Source organism: Schistocerca gregaria, chromosome X (genome assembly GCF_023897955.1).
Source record: "Schistocerca gregaria isolate iqSchGreg1 chromosome X, iqSchGreg1.2, whole genome shotgun sequence".
Taxonomy (NCBI): Eukaryota; Metazoa; Arthropoda; class Insecta; order Orthoptera; family Acrididae; genus Schistocerca; species Schistocerca gregaria.
Genome location: NC_064931.1, coordinates 640,068,539 through 640,086,522, shown reverse-complemented (window position 1 = coordinate 640,086,522; position 17,984 = coordinate 640,068,539). Strand labels below are relative to the sequence as shown.

Here is a 17,984-nt window from a genome sequence, read left to right as displayed (position 1 = left end):
TTTTGGGTACTGTGTGATGCAACAAACAACTGTGAACAATATGTGTATGTACATAGCACGTTGCACAAGGTGCTTCATGTTTTTTAAACATTTTAGGCATGACAAACCTTTCATATTGTGCTGTTTTTATCCACTTGACATCTTACGTGTGATGTCAATGTAAAATGAACATGTTTTACAACAAAAAGATTTTAAGATCTGAAGATGACAGCATGTTGTTATTGTCGTTGTTGTGGTCTTCAGTCCTGAGACTAGTTTGATACAGCTCTCCATGCTACTCTATCCTGTGCGAGCTTCTTCATCTCCCAGTATCTACTGCAACCTACATCCTTCTGAATCTGCTTAGTGTATTCATCTCTTGGTCTCCCTCTACGATTTTTACCCTCCATGCTGCCCTCCAATACTAAATTGGTGATCCCTTGATGCCTCAGAACATGTCCTACCAACCAATCCCTTCTTCTAGTCAAGTTCTGCCACAAACTCCTCTTCTCCCCAATTCTATTCAGTACCTCCTCGTTAGTTATGACAGCATAGTCTGTTTAAACTGTTTGTCTTAACTTCAAAAAAATATATTTTATGCGATCTTGGCTATTGAATGTTTTTTAACAATTAAGCAGATTGCTCTTCAGCTCTCTCAAAATGAGAAAAATCCAGTGTGTGAACTATGTTTACATTGTGACATCAGACCTCTGGAGGGACATGTGTGTAATTTTAGTGGTGCCAGACTTCTCATTTACTGAATTTATCTGTTTGTGTTGCTCCTTTTCTAAAACAGTGATGGTAGCTTTCAGTTAGAGAACATTTATCAGTTGCACACTACTTGTGTGACACTGATTTGAAGCCCACAGTACAAACTTTCACCATCTCAAGTAGGTGCCATTATCAGTTGTCTTGACTTTGAGCACTTGGGTTCTATTGCGGAATGATATATCTAATTATTATATTCACCTCATGTCTACATATCAACTATCAAACCATATTGCGTACATTGTGGCAGGCATTTGCATAACATGTCTAATGATATAGCATTATATAATTCTGCATTGCACAACAATTGAGTAGCTTGACATAGGTTTACTTCAGGCACATCAAATTATATTATATTAATATAGACAGGACAAGATCATAAGGGCTTTTTACTTAGGATACTCCATCTTTGAAGTTGTTTAGACTCTGGGGTTTTCGTGAGACATCGTGTCGTGTATGTACCACAAGTACCGCATTTCAGGGAAAACACCACAACCACCACAGTCAACTGAAGTGGGCAGCAACAAATGGATAAGAGCAGTAACCATTTACTGTTGTGGATTGTAACAGTGACAAGACAGATCACATTGCAGCCGGTCAGTCATCATTTTGAGAGAGCAGTCATACCCTGGAGAACCATCTATTTTCTGTGGGCACAGAAGCCACCACGCTCGTGTGCTTGCTCAGTGTACATCGCAAGGCACAGTGATTAACATGGAAGCAGGAACATCATCAGTATACACTTTTCAATATAGAAAAAGGATGTTTGGACATATGAGTTGCTGTGCTCATCAGAAAGACAAATGGCAGCCTGCAAGTACCTAAGAAACTACCTGAGGTTGTTCTTTGTGCATGCTGACATGCAAGTGGTGAAGGTGAGATACACTTACATGGGGTGAAATCCCTGATATGTCTATCATTGTATCTCACTGTTGAACAATACGGGAAACAGCTGTCCAGTAATGTGTATCTGCTTATGCACCTGCAGCAAATTGGAGATGACATATACATTTGGCAAGACTATGCGCCACCCCATTGCTCCATATTGTGTTGGAGTGTTTTGAGCAGCTCTCCACAGGCAAGGGCGTGCTTGTGTTCCTTCCCCTCTTTCCCTTTGTTATTTTGAATCACCTAACCTCAAACCTCAAGCCTTCGAATTTATCACTGACCATTCTGTGTGAGTAATGTCTGACATTTTCTGGGAAGAAGTAGTGATCTTACGTAACTTCTTAAAATTTTAAATAATTTTTTAATTGTGTAGACCTCGCACGTACATAGAAATTAAAATATGATGCCTAGACTAGTTTCAGTTGTGAATGCATCCAGCCTCAGATAATTTTTGTATAAGACGAGTTGAACAAAAACTGGATGTACCAATAATAACCATAACTTGCACTTGTATAAGAGGAAAGTTCAGTGAAAACGAGATACCGTTTTATACGGTAAAATTGTAGACAAACTTAAACCATAAAAAATTTATTGTTACACCACATAACTCGTCAGTAGCAAAATAAAATGTTTGCGTTTCCAGTAGGACTAACTTTATTACCCATTAATAGCCATAATGCTGCTGCTGCTGCATGGACTCACACAGGCTGAAGCAAAATTTGACGAAAAGCTGATGCGCAAGTTTATACACTTTCATAGATTGACATGTAAAAATAATAAAAGGTTACATAGTTTTTAAAAAAAAAACACTGTAATAATTAAAAATACTTGACAAAGAAATCTAAATAAACAAAAATCAGGCTAGAAAATCAAATCGGTATTAATTACAAGAAAATTACGAGCAGAACATGAAACAGCAGTATGGCCTGTTGCCACAACATAACAAAAGATTTAAATCTCATAATGTTGCCAACGTATCATATTAACAAATCAAATTAACAGCTATAGTGAGAAAATGGCTTATGCAGATGGGGCACTATCTCTAGTGACGTGAAGGTGATCTGACTTAGTCATATGTGCTGATGCAGTTAGAAAGGCAACAGTAAAAGCACAATGTCGTCGTGCTGGAAGTATTGCAGTTTATCATTAGTATTACTTGCTAAAATTCTATAGCAGTTCATCAAAAATAGTGAAGAAATAATTCTGATTAAACTTGTTCAGCTTCTTTAATACTCAGTTGAGCCCCCTCTGACAATTGTGGAGCTCCAGTTCTTTGAAAATCCCAGATTGCTTCCTTTAGGTGCATTACACAGCACCTCCAAACTGTTGAATTCGTGCACCATGTTTCTCTCCATAGTGATGTACATACCAAAAGCTGTTCTATTTTGGGAATAGGTATGTTCTCTAATGTGTACATCAGAGGAGCAACCCATCTAGCTGATATAGTAGTGGTCACAATCCTTACAGTTGATCTTGTATTGTAAACTCCTGACACATTAAACTTATTATGTTTTGGGCCTATTCAGTACATAAGTGTGTCCTAGGTGAAGTAGTCAGAAAATCAATCCTAACATCAGTCTTACGAAAACATTGCTCAATTTTTTTGTGAAACCTCAATGGTGCACGCCGCGTGCCATAGCTGCAAATTTAGTTTGTTTTATGATTGCTATTGGAGTGTTACGGACATTCTTCATCTCCTTCTTCTTCATTATTCCTCATTATTATTATTATTATTATTATTATTATTATTATTATTATTATTGTGTATAATTTTCTGTTTTTATTTATTTTATTGTAACAATTAGTAACACTGAGTATTGTATATCCATCGACCAGTGCATTTTGTTTAAGGATACCAATTCCTTTATCGATTTCATCCTGCTGTAACAGCAGATGCAATGGTTGATGAAGCATTGAACGGAAGAAAACTTTTTAACACCATTGTTATGTTGTGGCTGTGAATGGTAATAGTGAAGTTAGTCCTACACAAACATTTTATTTTGCTATCAAGTTATATGGTGTAATGATGACCTTTATATCAGTTATGTTTGTCTAAAATTTTATTATCTATGGTGTAGAACCAGTCAGATTTTTGTTGTGCTATTAAAGCCAAAATTTTTCATTGAACTTGCTTCTTATACAAGTGCAAGTTATTGCATGAAATGGTTATTACTGATGCATCCAGGTTTTGTTCAACTTGTCTCATACCAGTGTGATCTGAGGATAGTTGTGTTGACAACTGAAACTAGTCTAGCCATCATATTTTAATTTCTACATATGTATCAATGTAGACAATTTAAAAGACCTTTGAGAAAAAAAGAGTTTTTAAATTTTAAGTGTTCTGTGTGAGTTGTGGACATAATTGAGCATTCATAGACGTGAATGACTTCCTAATACTTTTGGTGTCCAATGGAGTCCATTTTTCAGTGTTTCACCACTGCCATCATCGGAGTTGAAAAGGAGTGCCGCATCCTGAAAAGTGGATGTCTGTAATTGAGTTCTTAATAAATGTCTTGCTATCATTGCTATTTATGTTCCAGAGAGGTTCCGTATGCATTTTGTGCATTTTGAATCCAAATACTGCAATGACACTCTCAGAGCAGCAGTGGAGGTTGATTTGAAAGCATTGAACAATGTCTTTGTTGTGATATCCTGATAATTAAGATATTTTTGTGATGTGTCTCAGAAGTGTGAATCATGTTTTCATTTTTTTGAATTCTTAGACCACTGTGTGCAATGTTATTGTTCCTGTCTGTGGTATATTGAGAATTGCAAATTTGTGTCTTTTAAGTCAGTTAGTACTTGTAGCAGAAAAATATCTTGGAGAGAAATTTACTTGTTTGTTTTGCAGTCCTCTCTACTGACTCTTATTCTTAATCTTTCTTTGAAAAATAAGAAGATATTGAAAATGGTTGAAGTCTGTTCTTTTGAAAGAAGTACTGTTAAGGGTGAAAGTGACCACTTTGTCGAAAAAATAGTGACATGTAAAGAAATACACACTGGATAGATGTTAAAACTTTCACATAGTTACTGTAACATTCAGCAGATAAATAAAAACTTTGTTTTGTAAGTAAAATATGAGCACATGCCACTTTATGTTTGCTGTATTGTCATTTTTGATGCACACTTACATTTGAATTACAGTCTGCTATGTGAACTGTTTGTGGCATAGGCTTATGCTCTTGAGATTCTTGCTGCCTACTTCTTAATAGTGATTATAATTTCTTTGGCACTGGAACATACAGTGTAAGGCATTGATGTGATGTAAGAGTATGGGCAAAGAAATTATCACTGTCTTCACAATTGTCTTTCTTGAGAGATTTATTTTTGAGTTTTTATTGGTTGGTAAACAGTAGAGGTGGAATAGGTAAGCAGCATTGTGGAACTGAGAAAATATGATGCATTGGGTGCAGTGCATGTGTGAACTGCAGATAGAGAAGAGCTCTCTGCACGAACTTCAGATTCCATACTACCTACTATGATGGTGAATCAGTGAAGTATTTAGTCTTCAGATTGCATGTGATGTCTTTTTCACATTTTGTTGCTTTAAATAGGTGCACTATAACAACAAAAGCTAATTCTTTCTGGTGCATTTGGCTTATTAGACTTTATGAAAAGCTCCAAACTTTTTTTGGTGTGACAGTCTGCTATATTTTTGTTATATTCCTAAGTTCCAGAAAAGATAACGCACATACGTGTAAAGTGTATTGGCAGCATGATATGTAATTTACCAGAATTTTTCATAAACAAAAGTCTATTTACAATGAAAACAACCTTTGGTAATGTGTACTACAGGAATTATATTGTAATGGATGTGTGAAGCCATTGAAATGTTTTGGGGTCCTCCATTATGTATATATAAAAAGAAGTAATTGCATTTGAATCTTCACATTATAAATGAAAATAAATTTGTTGTTTTTTCATTACAATAAAATGTTTCAAAAAGTATATGCATGGCAGGGAAGATGATGAATTTTACTTCTTGTTCCCTTGAGGAATGAGTATAATTATTTGTTGCAGGTGACACATAAAATGAGGGAAAAGATACCAAATGGCATTGATGTCTCAAAATTATTTAAAGAACTTAACAAAGAAATCAGGCTAGCTGAGAGATATTTGATTTCTTTGAATCCTCCAAAGCCAGAAAGAGAATCAAAGAGGAAAAAAAAGAAACCTATTAATGATGACTTTGTGGATTTTTCATACTGCCCAAATTTGGATGAGTGTGTAAGTGACTCACACACACACACACACACACACACACACACACACACACACACACAAGCATACATTAAAGATTAATTTTAAAATATTTTGCTTTCAATTTTTGTTTTACATTAATGGTTTGTCTATATGTGACATTTCAGATTGAACCTAAGGACCATGTAAGACTGACAATTCGGACAGTACCAAAATTGCCGTTTCAAAATAAGAAACCTGTTGGTATGCAACGGCCACCATTGAAATTAACACTGCCAAAACCAGCAATGTATCCATATAGTATAAATAAATTAGAAAATTTTCATATGGTTGACTCAATTAATGCTTCTGATGAAATAAATTCAACTCTGAATCCAACATTAAATGATAATGTTGATACAACATACAATGGGAGGTTCTTAGATGATGAACCTCACCAGTCAAAGACTGAAGGGGAACTGAAATTAAAAATAGCAAGAAGTCAAATTGTTGGCGAAAACATTGTCTCATCTGCTGACAGTCTGGTTAATGATGCTCTGCAGAATCATTCTGAGTAAGTATATTCTTAAATATTAGTTCTGTTGCCTTGTTTAACATAAAAATTGATGTTGTTTTTGTCTATCTAGCACATTTTTCAAACATACTTTTCAGTTCAAGCTTTTTCCTTTTCTTTTGATCTTTCTTCGTCTGCACCTTTACTCCTTCTGCTGTACAAGTAAGTAGCAATAGTTTTTCTAAAAGTAAGTGGTAATGATTTCTCTCACAATTTATGCCAATGGCTCATATAATTACTTTTGTATCATCTTGATTAATTTTTTTCAGTAAAACTGGGAGGCATTTTATACATCAAATAGTTCCATTGTCTGATTTTCTTATAACCTCTCTATCTTCATTAGATGGTGGAGAGAGAACTTCAAGTGCTTATTCTGGATTGAACTATTGTTAATAGTGCAACACGCCACCTATCGTATCTGTCAAGGGGTAAATCTAATCTAATTATTCCAAAATTTAAAAAAAACATATTTGTGACTTTGACACATGATTCACACATTTGATCAACAACAACAGCAACAAAGAATTTTAGGGAAAGTCGTAAAGATTATTCAAAATTTCATGTGCCTTTATTTCAGGGACAGAAGTGGTATGGATTTTCATGTACATTCATCAGATGCTTGAAGTCATAACATTACTAATGGTGTAATAACTAAATGTATACGTTTACCCAAGTGCTGGCATTAGTCAAGAGTAGTTAAATGATCTGCAGTATATGCACTTGTGATGTATCCATGATTTTTATAATCATCATTGCCAATTGTTTGATGCTAGGTGAGAACCAAGTAAGGAAATCTGCAGTGGTATGTACCTATAGATGGGATGATATTGGCACTGATATAATTAAAGATTCACTTGTTTGTTGATATCAAGTTATTTTTATTTTGAGAAAATAATTCCGTAAGGCTATAGGCTGCTATTCTTTATCCCTTTATACACTGAAGCACCAAAGAAATTGGTATAGGCATGCATATTAAAATACACAGATAGGTAAACAGGAAGAATATGGCGCTGACATCTGCAGTGCCTATGTAGGACAACTAGTGTCTAACACAGTTGTTAGATCTGTTACTGCCGCTGCAATGCCAGGTTATCAAGATTTAAGTGAGTTTGAACATGGTCTTATAGAGCGTGCACAAGCGATGGTACACAGCATCTACAAGGTAGCAATGAAGTGGGGATTTTCCCATACGACCATTTCAAGAGTGTACCGTGAATGTCAGAAATCTGGTAAAACATTGAATCCCAGACATCGCTGCGGCTGGAAAAAGATCTTTCAAGAATGGGACCAGCAGTGACTAAATAGAATCATTCAGTGTGTCAGAAGTGCAACCCCTCTGCAAATTGCTGCAGGATTCAGTGGGGGGCCATCAACAAGTGTCAGCGTGCGAACCATTCAATGAAACATCATTGATATGGGCATTCAGAGCCAAAGGCCCACTCGTGTACCTTCGATGACTGCACCACACAAATATTTACGCCTCGCCTGGGCCAGTCAACACCAACATTGGTCTGTAGATGACTGGAAACGTTGCGTGGTTGGACGAGTCTTGTTTTGAAATTGTATGGAGCAGATGGATGTGTACAGATCTGGAGACAACCTCATGAATCCATGGACCCTGCTTGTCAGCAGCGGACTGCTTAAGCTGGTGGAGGCTCTGTAATGGTGTGGGGCATGTGCAGTTGGAGTGATATGGGATCGCTGATAGATCTAGATATGACTCCGGCAGGTGTCACGTATGTATGCATTCAGTTTGATCACCTGCATCCATTCATATCCATTGTGTATTCCGATGGACTAGGGCAATTCCAGCGAGACAATGTGACACCTTACACATCCAGAATTGCTACTGAGTGGCTCCAGGAACACTCTTCCGAGTTTAAACACTTCCGGTGGCTATCAGACTCACCAGACATGAACAGTATTAAGCATATCTTGGATGCCTTGCAACATGCTGTTCAGAAGAGATCTCCACCCCCTTGTACTCTTACAGATTTATGGACAACCATGCAGGATTCATGGTGTCAGTTCCCTCCATCACTACTTCAGACATTAGTAGAGTCCATGCCATGCCTGTGATTTCCGTAAATCGTTTCAGGCAAATGCCGGGATGGTTCCTTTGAAAGGGCACAGCCGATTTCCTTCCCCATCCTTCCCTAAACCAAGCTTGCGCTGTGTCTCTAATGACCTCGTTGTTGACGGGACATTAAACAACACTAACCTAACGTAACCATCCATGCCATGTTATGTTGTGGCACTTTTGCATGCTCGTTGGGCTGCTACATGATATTAAGCAGGTGCACCAGTTTCTTTGGCTCTTCAGTGTAGGATGATTTTACTCTAAAGAACTTTGAAGCTGTATGACACTTTCTATTTCTGTTTATTACTTATGTAACTGTGCAGTTATGCAACTTGTAAAACCTGTGATGTTTTCTCTTGGTGCAATGTGTATCAACAAATGGACAGCTTTGTCTTGTGTTCTTTCCAATTTAAGTTGTTCATAATTGTAATTCCTAGGTATTTAGTTGAATTTACGGCCTTCAGATTTGATTGATTTATCGTTTAACGGATTCCTTTTAGCACTCATGTGGATGACCTCACACTTTTAATTATTTAGGGTCAATTGCCAATTTTCACACCTTACAGATATCTTTTCTAAATAGTTTTGCAATTTGCCTTTATTTTCTGATGACTTTACTAGTTGATAAACGACAACGTCATCTGCAAACAACATCAGATGGCTGCTCAGAGTCTCTCCTAAATTGTTTATAGAGATAACTAACAGGAAATGGCCTGTAACACTACCTTGGGGAATGCCAGAATTCACTTCAGGTTTAGTCGACGACTTTCTGTCAATTACTGTGAACTATGATCTCTCTGACAGGAAATCGTGAATCCAGTCACATAACTGAGACGATATTCCATAAGCATGCAATTTCACAAGAAGCCGCTTGTGTGGTACAGTGTCAAAAGCCTTCTGGAAATCCAGAAATACGTAATCAATTTGAAATCCCATGTCATTATCATTCAGCATTTCGTGCGAGTAAAGAGCTAGTTGTTTCTCACAAGAACAATGTTTTGTAAATCCGTGTTAGACTGCATTCAATAGACAGTTTTCTTTGAGGTAACTCATAATGTTCGAACACAATATATGTTCGAAAATCTTGTTGTATATTGACATTAATGATATGGACCTGTAATTTAGTGGATTACTCCTACTACCTTTATTGAATATTGGTGTCTTTCTAGTCTTTGGGTATGGATCTTGCATCGAGCGAACAGTTGTAGATGATTGTTAAGTATAGAGCTATTGTTTCAACACACTCAGAAAAAAAACCTAATTGGTGTACAGTCTGGACTGGAGGAATTGCTTTTATTAAGTGATTTAAGTTGCTTCACTACTTCGAGGATATCTGCTTTTCCATTACTCATGTTGGCAGCTGTTCTTGATTCAGATTCTGGAATATTTACTTCATCTTCTTTGGTGAAGGCACTTCGGAAGTCTGTATTTAGTAACCCTGCTTTGGCAGCACTGTCTCTGGTAGTATCTCCATTGCTATCATGCACAGAAGACATTGATTGTGTCTTGCCACTAGCATACTTCACAAACAACCAGAATCTCCTTTTAATTTTCTGCCAGGTTTTGAGACTTAGTTTCGTTGCGGAAACTATTACAAAAATTTCACATTGAAGTCCACTCGAAATTTCAAACTTCTGTAAAATATCGCCAATCTTGGAGATTTTGCGCCCGTTTAAATTTTGAATGTTTTTTACGTTGCTTCTGCAACAGTGTTCTGACCCGTTTTGTGTACCAAGGACAATCAGCTCAGTCATTTGTTAATTTATTTGGTATAAATCTCTCAATTGCTGCTGATAATATTTCTTTGAATTCAAGCCACATCTGGCCTACACTTAAATTGTTAATTTGGAAGGAGTGGGTATTGTCTCTCAGGAAGCCATCGTCAAGTGAATTTTTATCTGCTTTTTTGGATAGGTATATTTTTCATTTATTTTTGGAGGATTTGGGGGCTACAGTATTCAGTGTCGCTATGACAACCCTATGTTCACTATTCCCTGTATCCATTTTGATACTTTTTATTAGCTCAGGATTATTTGTCGCTACGAGGTAAAGTAAGAGCTAGAAATAATTTTCTGAGAATGCATTTAGCACAATTTCCGATTATGTTTAATGCCTGCCTCTGGAATGAAACATGTATTTTTGCCAACAGATGGAGGGTAAATTAAAGTCACCGACAACTAGACTTATGTCTGTCGGATACGTGTTTGAAATCAAACTCAAGTTTTCTTTGAACCTTTCAGCAATTGTATCATCTAAATTGAGAGGTCGGTAAAAGGATCCAATTATTATTTTATTCTGATTGCCAAGAATGACCTCTGCCCATACTAACTCGTAAGAACTATCTAGCTTATCCTTTCAGAACACTGTTAGTTTCTTCGTGAAAATTTTGGCTGAACTTATCTCCGGCTTTTAGACAGCTTTCAGTGCCTACAACACTTTGACAATCAGTCCTTTGTATTGGCACTTCAAGGTCTGGTACTTTCCCAGCACAGCTACAATAATTTACCACTGTTATACCTATGGTTCCTGTATTTACATTCTTCCTGTGTTGGGCCTGCACACGCTGTGACAAGCCCGTTGTGTGTTTGCCAGAGGCCCTCTAACCTGAAAAACCCCCAGTCCATGTCACACAATCCCTGCTACCCTTCTGAGTGTACTGGACTCCTGACCAATTCAACGGAACCTGAAACCCAACCACCCTATTACACAAGTTGATGAATCTGCAGCCTACACAGTCACAGAACTGTCAGAGCCTCTGATTCAGATCCTCCACTTAGCCGTGTACCAGGTTCGCAGTTGGTCATGTCGATTATGACATATAAATATCAGAATTGACAATATAATGGAAAGGATAGTAGTACTCGCAATACAGTGGTACTCACAATATAGCAGAGGTGCTGAGTTGCAGATAGGTACAACAAAAAGACTGTGAACAAGCAAGCTTTCGGCCAAAAGGCCTTTCATCAGACATAGACCACCCCCCCCCCCCCCCCCCACTCACACACACACACACACACACACACACACACACACACACACACACACACACACGGCCTCAGCAGCAGAGACTGTGGTCATGTGTGCAAGAGTTGCATTTGCACATGCTCCGTGTGTGCGTGTGTGTGTGTGCGTGTGCGTGTGCGTGCGCGTGCGCGCGCACGCTTTCCTTCGTTCATTCATTCGTTCCGAATATTGTCATTATTCCATCCTGAATTTTCCAGTTTTTGATTTTGCTTAGCATCGTAACTAATTAGACAAGAAGAGAAATATGTTTAGCTCGATATAGATCAGAGGAAGAACACGTTAACAGCATAGAAAATAAATCAAGTTTTCTTCATAAAAGAAAGCTTTCCAGGAACTTAAATGGATGTGGATAAAACGACACATTCTCAAAAAATTGCTTGTAGAAATACAAACCTAGGAAACTGCAGCTGTATTTGAATACTAACACCACACACTCACTCTTCTTGACTGTAGAGGCGATAAAAGGACTATCCACTCATGAGATAATTCCCATAATATGCAAGGGCAAGACTTGTCTTAGAGGCGGTGACTGTCATTATTGCTTGAAAGAGTGCTGTTTGGAATTACTAAATGCTGATGCAGAAGTTGATGGAAAATAAGTAGAGGTACCTGTTTTTCGCAAAGCACGAAATCTTGAAATTTTCACAAAATTTTACAGATTTTGCTGAAAACGCAAAACTATTTACTTTTAAGCCAAATCGCGAAATAATTGACGAAACTTTGCAAAATCTCGTCATTTGAACTTAACTCCAAATGAATTTCTGCAGTTATGGTAATACAATCTGGATATCGATTGTACACCATTTCGATACATATAATATATCTAGTATTCCAAAGACACTCTACAATGTTCTGGCAGTGTATTCAGTATTACGTGTTGGAAATTGTTGTGGATCGCCGGTGCATTGTGTGTGGTATTTTGTGTTTTGTTTTCGTGCTACAGATGATGAATATGGTAGTGACAGTTTTCGACCGAGAAAAGGAATTTTCGTCAGAAGGATTTTATGTTTTCGACAAAAGTAGGAAGATACTGGCACTATGGGACTTAACATCTGAGGTCATCAGTCCCCTAGAACTACTTAAACCTAACTAACCTAAGGACATCACACACATCCATGCCCGAGGCAGGATTCGAACCTGCGACCGTAGCAGTCGCGCAGTTCCGGATTGAAGTGCCTAGAACCGCACGGCCACAATGGCCGGCTAGGAAGATACTTATGTGCAAATACTGCAATGTGCGTATTGAGTGGTAAAGGAAGGACATGTGCGTGAAACACATTAATAACAGTTCTTCCCATTAGAACAACAAGGATAAGGCGCTAACAACTACTGGTATAAAAAGACAAGCTACACTGACGGAAGTCACTGCAGGGGCAAAACAAGTGAAAAATGATAAAGAAGAATTCATTTTATCAACTACTCGAGCTTTGGGGGGGGGGGGGGGGGGGGGATCTTGGGGGAAGAGACCAAACAGTTAGGTCATCGGTTTCATTGGATTATGGAAGGACGGGAAAGGAAGTCGGCCGTGCCCTTTCAAAGGAACCATCCCGGCATTTGCCTGGAGTGATTTAGGGAAATCACGGAAAACCTAAATCAGAATGGCCGGACGCGGGATTGAACCGTCGTCCTCCAGAATGCGAGTTCGGTGTGCTAACCACTGTGCCACCTCGCTCGGTACTCGAGCTTTCATTGAGGCTAACATTCCGATGGAAAAAGTTGATCATTCGAAGCTGAGAGAATGGATGAACAAATACATACCAGGTTTGTGTAAAGCTGTAGTGGAGGCTTTGTGGATCCCAGTCAGTAATGTTGATAGTGAGAGATCATTTTCTAGATACTGCAGCATAATGTCTGACTGGAGAACAGCTCTGGCTCCCAGTAATATGGAAGTCATTGTATCCTTGTCTTTCTTGGACTGACTTGTGTGTGGTGTACATAGACTAGGACAGGATAAATGTTTTCCAAACTTACATGATTTATAATTTTTATGCTTTTTCAATTTATGTAAAATAAAAGATTTTTCACTGCAAATGTGCCATAAATGTATTTCCTGTACCTTTTACTGCTGTGGAAATAAAATTTAACAAAATTATTGACAAAATGGAAAAAAAAACTAGCGAAAAATATACCAAAACAACTTTTTAAAAATGACGAAATAGGGCAAAAGTTTTCACCATAAACAGGTGCCTCTAAACATAAGTAATTCCATCATCCAGGCACTGCTAAATAAAGATTTTGTTTTACATCCAAAGTAGCCAAAGTTCAGTCAATCATTATCCAGATTAAGTCACAGAAAGCAACTTGGTGCAGCTGGCAATCTGCAGAAGCCTCGGGGAAAGATTGTAAGTTACTAGCCAGTCACCTTAATGATCTCATGATAAAAGTATGTGGGACAGAGGATATTCTACTGGATCTCTGAAACTCGTAAATCTTTGCCTGTTGAAAACATGATAGTTTGAACACTGTGCAACTGCATGCTGTCAAATGAGATGTTATCTTAAACAAAGTGTAGATTCTCCAGACACAGGCACATCAAAAATATGTACAGGGCATGGTGTAGAGGAAAAGGGTTGCAAACCTAACAGACACCTTTGTGTGATCTTTATATATCTGGTGGAGGCATTTGACTCTGTTGGCTGCAGTAGTGCACTTCATTCCTGTGGCGAAGCCACCCACACACACACACACACACACACACATATCAAAACTTCGTAGCCCGTGCACATCTGCGTGCTATTCTTGTGGCTGTGCAAGCCATGCAAGCAGTTGTGTCATTAAGTAAGGAAGGTTAAGTTACATCTACATCATGCTTCGCAAACCACCTAATGGTGTGTGGCGGACAGTACTTTCGGTACCACTATCTGATCCCTCCAGCCCTGCTCCACTTGCGAATAGTGAGTGGGAAGAATGATTATTGGTAAGCCTCTGTGTCGGCTCTAATTTCTCAAATTTTCTCCTCGTGGTCAATATGTCAGATGTATGGGGGGGAGTAATATGTTGTCTGAATTCTCATGAAAAGTGCTGTCCAAAAATTTAATAGTAAATCTCCCTGTTATGTACAATGCATCTCTTGTAACATTTGCCAGTGGAGTTTGTTTAGCATTTCCGTAACGCACCCTCCCCTACTAAAAGATCCCATGAGGAAACTTGCCACTCTTTGTTGCATCTTCTCTGTCTCCTCTATCAATCCTACCTTTTGGATGAGCTACATTCCCTTAATATTATTCCATTGAATCTGAGTCTGGTGTCTGCTTTTCCCAGTGTGTTTTATATGGTCATTCCACTTCAGGTCACTGTCAATAGTTACACCTAGATATTTTACGGCAGATGCTGTCTCCAGCTATTTGCCATCAATAGTGCAGCTGACTGCTGAGATATTCTGAAATTTGAAATTTTTATTTGTAGCAACTTCTGCTAAGCTGTGCGGAGTGTATTTAACTCTCTCTCTCTCTCTCTCTCTCTCTCTCTCTCTCTCTCACAGCAGCTGAGTAAACACCACACGGAAAGAGCAGACACTTGGAGTGCTCCAGACTGCAGTACTTGTGGAAACTTTTTTCACTTCATAGCTGTCCAACAAAGTACCTATGTGTGTGGAATATGTTACATTTATTTATTTTCAGGGTCAGCTGCCAGAGCATGCACCATTCATCAATTCTCTGCAGGTCATTCTACAAAGTCTTAATATCTTCTGGCGTTGCTACTTTGATAGACACAACTGTGTCATCTGCAAATAACCTTAAAGAGCATCCGATGCTTTCTATGAGATAATTTATATTTATATTTATTGTAAATAGCAATGGTCCTATCACACTTCCCTGTGGTACGCTGGATATTACCTTTACACCTGTTGATTTTGTTCTGTTACGAGGGACGTGTTGAGTTCTGTCTGCAAGGAAGTCAAATCCAATTGCAAGTCTTCCCTCCCCTCCCCCATTAAATGGCAATACGGAATGGTGTCACATTCCTTACTGAAATAAAGAACACAGCATCATCCTAAGCGTGGTTGTCCACAGCACTATGGATCTCGTGGAGGAACAGAGCGAGCTGAGTTTCGCAGGATCTCTGTTTGCGGAATCCATGTTGATTTTTATAGAGGATATGTTCCGTAATTCTACAACAGATTTATATCAATGTGAGAGGTCTATAATTGTGTGGATATGTCTTATAGCCTTTCTTAGAAACAGGAATGACCTGTGCCTTTTTCCAGCCGTTAGGCACCTTTTGTTGCTCAAGTGATCTACGATAAATTACTGCTAGAGGGGGAGCCAGTTCTTTCACATAATCTTTATAGAATCTTATAGGTATCTCATCTGGTCCTCACGCCTTTCCACTACTAAGTGATTGTAGCTGCTTTTCAATTCTGTGATCGGTTATCTCAATATCTGATATTTAGATGTTTGTACGATGATTGGAAGGAGGGCAGTGTAATGATCTTCCACAGTGAAACAACTTTGGAAGACCGAATTCAGTATTTCAGCCTTCTCTCTGTTATCTTCTGTTTTGGTGCCTGTGTGGTCACTGAGAGATTGAATTTAGGCCCACTTATTGATTATACTTATGACCAAAATCTCTTTAGGGATTTTACTCACATAGGTTGACAACATCTTACTTTCAAAATCATTTAACACTTCTCTCATTGCTCTCCTTATGCTCATTTTCACTTCGTTCAGCTTTTGCTTGTCAGCTAGGTTTTTACTTGTCTTGAATCTGAGATGAAGTGCTCTTTGTTTATGTAGCACTTTTGTAACAATTCTATTAAACCATGGTGGATATTTCCCATCCCTTAAAACCTTACTCGGGACATACTTGTCTAGGACACATTGAACAATGCCTTTGAATTTTTTCCATTTGTTCTCCACATCTTCGTCCTCACCGAATATTTGGTGCTGACTGCTGAGATATTCTGAAATTTGAAACTTTTATTTGTAGCAACTACTGCTAAGCTGTGCGAAGTGTACTTAACCCTCCCTCTCTCTCTCTCTCTCTCTCTCTCTCTCTCTCTCTCTCTCTCTCTCTCTCTTACTCAACAGCTGAGTAAATGCCACACGGAAAGAGCACACACTTGGAGTGCTCCAGACTGCAGTACTTGTGGAAATTTTTTTCACTTTACAGCTGTCCAAAAAAAGTACCTATCACCATTGAAGCTACCCCATTGTGATACTACAGCTATTGTTATCTCAAATGACAATGTTGGTAGTGTCTTTTGAAGTCAAGTCTTCGTTTTCAGTCATAGTAAATGTGCTGCATTTTTAGCCAAGTAATTACTACATGTTTTGTATTGTCATTGAATTTTTTCATTTAAAAAAGCTGTCTAGTTGTAACCTATCATTCAATGTAACCAACGAAAATTGTGGGCATACAGCTGAATGTAGTCTTTTTATTGCTCCGAAATTTCAGCTAAATAGACTATGGTATATTATATCACAAATATATGTGGCCACAGAAAAAGTTGGTGGGTGGTTTGATTACATATTATAGAGATTTTTTCTTAGGTAAATACTTTAATTGTGATTCATCCCAAAGAAGATATTACTGTCTACTTGTATCCATTGGCAAAATAACATCTATTATATTTCATAGAAGCACTCTTTATTTTTGAAAGTGCCACAATGTTTATTGTTAAGTGGCTCACTTCAACATCTCTGACAGTGTTCATTATCATCTGCAAGCCATCATATCTTAGTATATGTTTTTATGCTGCCTGATGATATCAAATACTGACTTGTATGTTATTGAGTTTTCTGTTCACTCTATAAAGTGTATGGAAGATACAAAACTATAAAATCAGTACAAAAAGTGCAATTGCTGTGATTTCTCAGTAAGTGGCAAAATATCCAAAGCGTCAAATTCTTCAGTACTCTGGTAACACTAATGTTAATCTTTATTGTTGCAGGGAAGATAATATAGATGCTATAGGAGGATCTTCAGTGTATGATTTCCATGATGATAGTGATGAAGAGGAAATTATGGCACCTGCAAGCAGTGATATTTCATACCTTCCAAGTGAAAATGATACAGAGTCTGACTCGGATTCAGACAGATTAATAATAAGAGAGCGCAGTTTGCCAAATAAAAGGATTGTAGTTATATCTAATGATTCACCTTTACGGATGAGGCTTTCAAGTAAGTAACTATTTTGTAAGATTACAGTTTTGTGCGCACACACACACACACACACACACACACACACACACACACACACACACACACACAGTTGTTAGAAATCAAATCCAAGGGATAAATAAAGCCTATTAAAACTTTAAATTAAAAATTAAACCTGTGTGATCAAAATGGTGGTAATGGTAAGACTGACAGTGCTTTCGCTGGACTTTCAACTTTTCGCTGGACTTTCAACTTTTCGCTGGACTTTCAACTTTTCGCTGGACTTTCAACTTTTCTTTTCGCTGGACTTTCAACTTTTCTTTTCGCTGGACTTTCAACTTTTCTTTTCGCTGGACTTTCAACTTTTCTTTTCGCTGGACTTTCAACTTT

The 17,984-nt window shown here is 38.0% G+C and overlaps 1 protein-coding gene across 3 annotated transcripts in view; it reads left to right on the top strand.

The window, feature by feature from the left end:
• LOC126298228 (lysine-specific demethylase 7B-like) overlaps positions 1 to 17,984 on the top strand; it is a 182,137-nt gene that overhangs the window by 120,152 nt on the left and 44,001 nt on the right. For all 3 annotated transcript variants that reach the window (XM_049989533.1, XM_049989535.1, XM_049989534.1), the window contains exons 10-12: positions 5,656 to 5,862; positions 6,003 to 6,388; positions 17,386 to 17,615. In XM_049989533.1, coding sequence (XP_049845490.1) covers positions 5,656 to 5,862; positions 6,003 to 6,388; positions 17,386 to 17,615 — 823 coding nt within the window. The remainder of the gene's footprint in view (positions 1 to 5,655; positions 5,863 to 6,002; positions 6,389 to 17,385; positions 17,616 to 17,984) is intronic.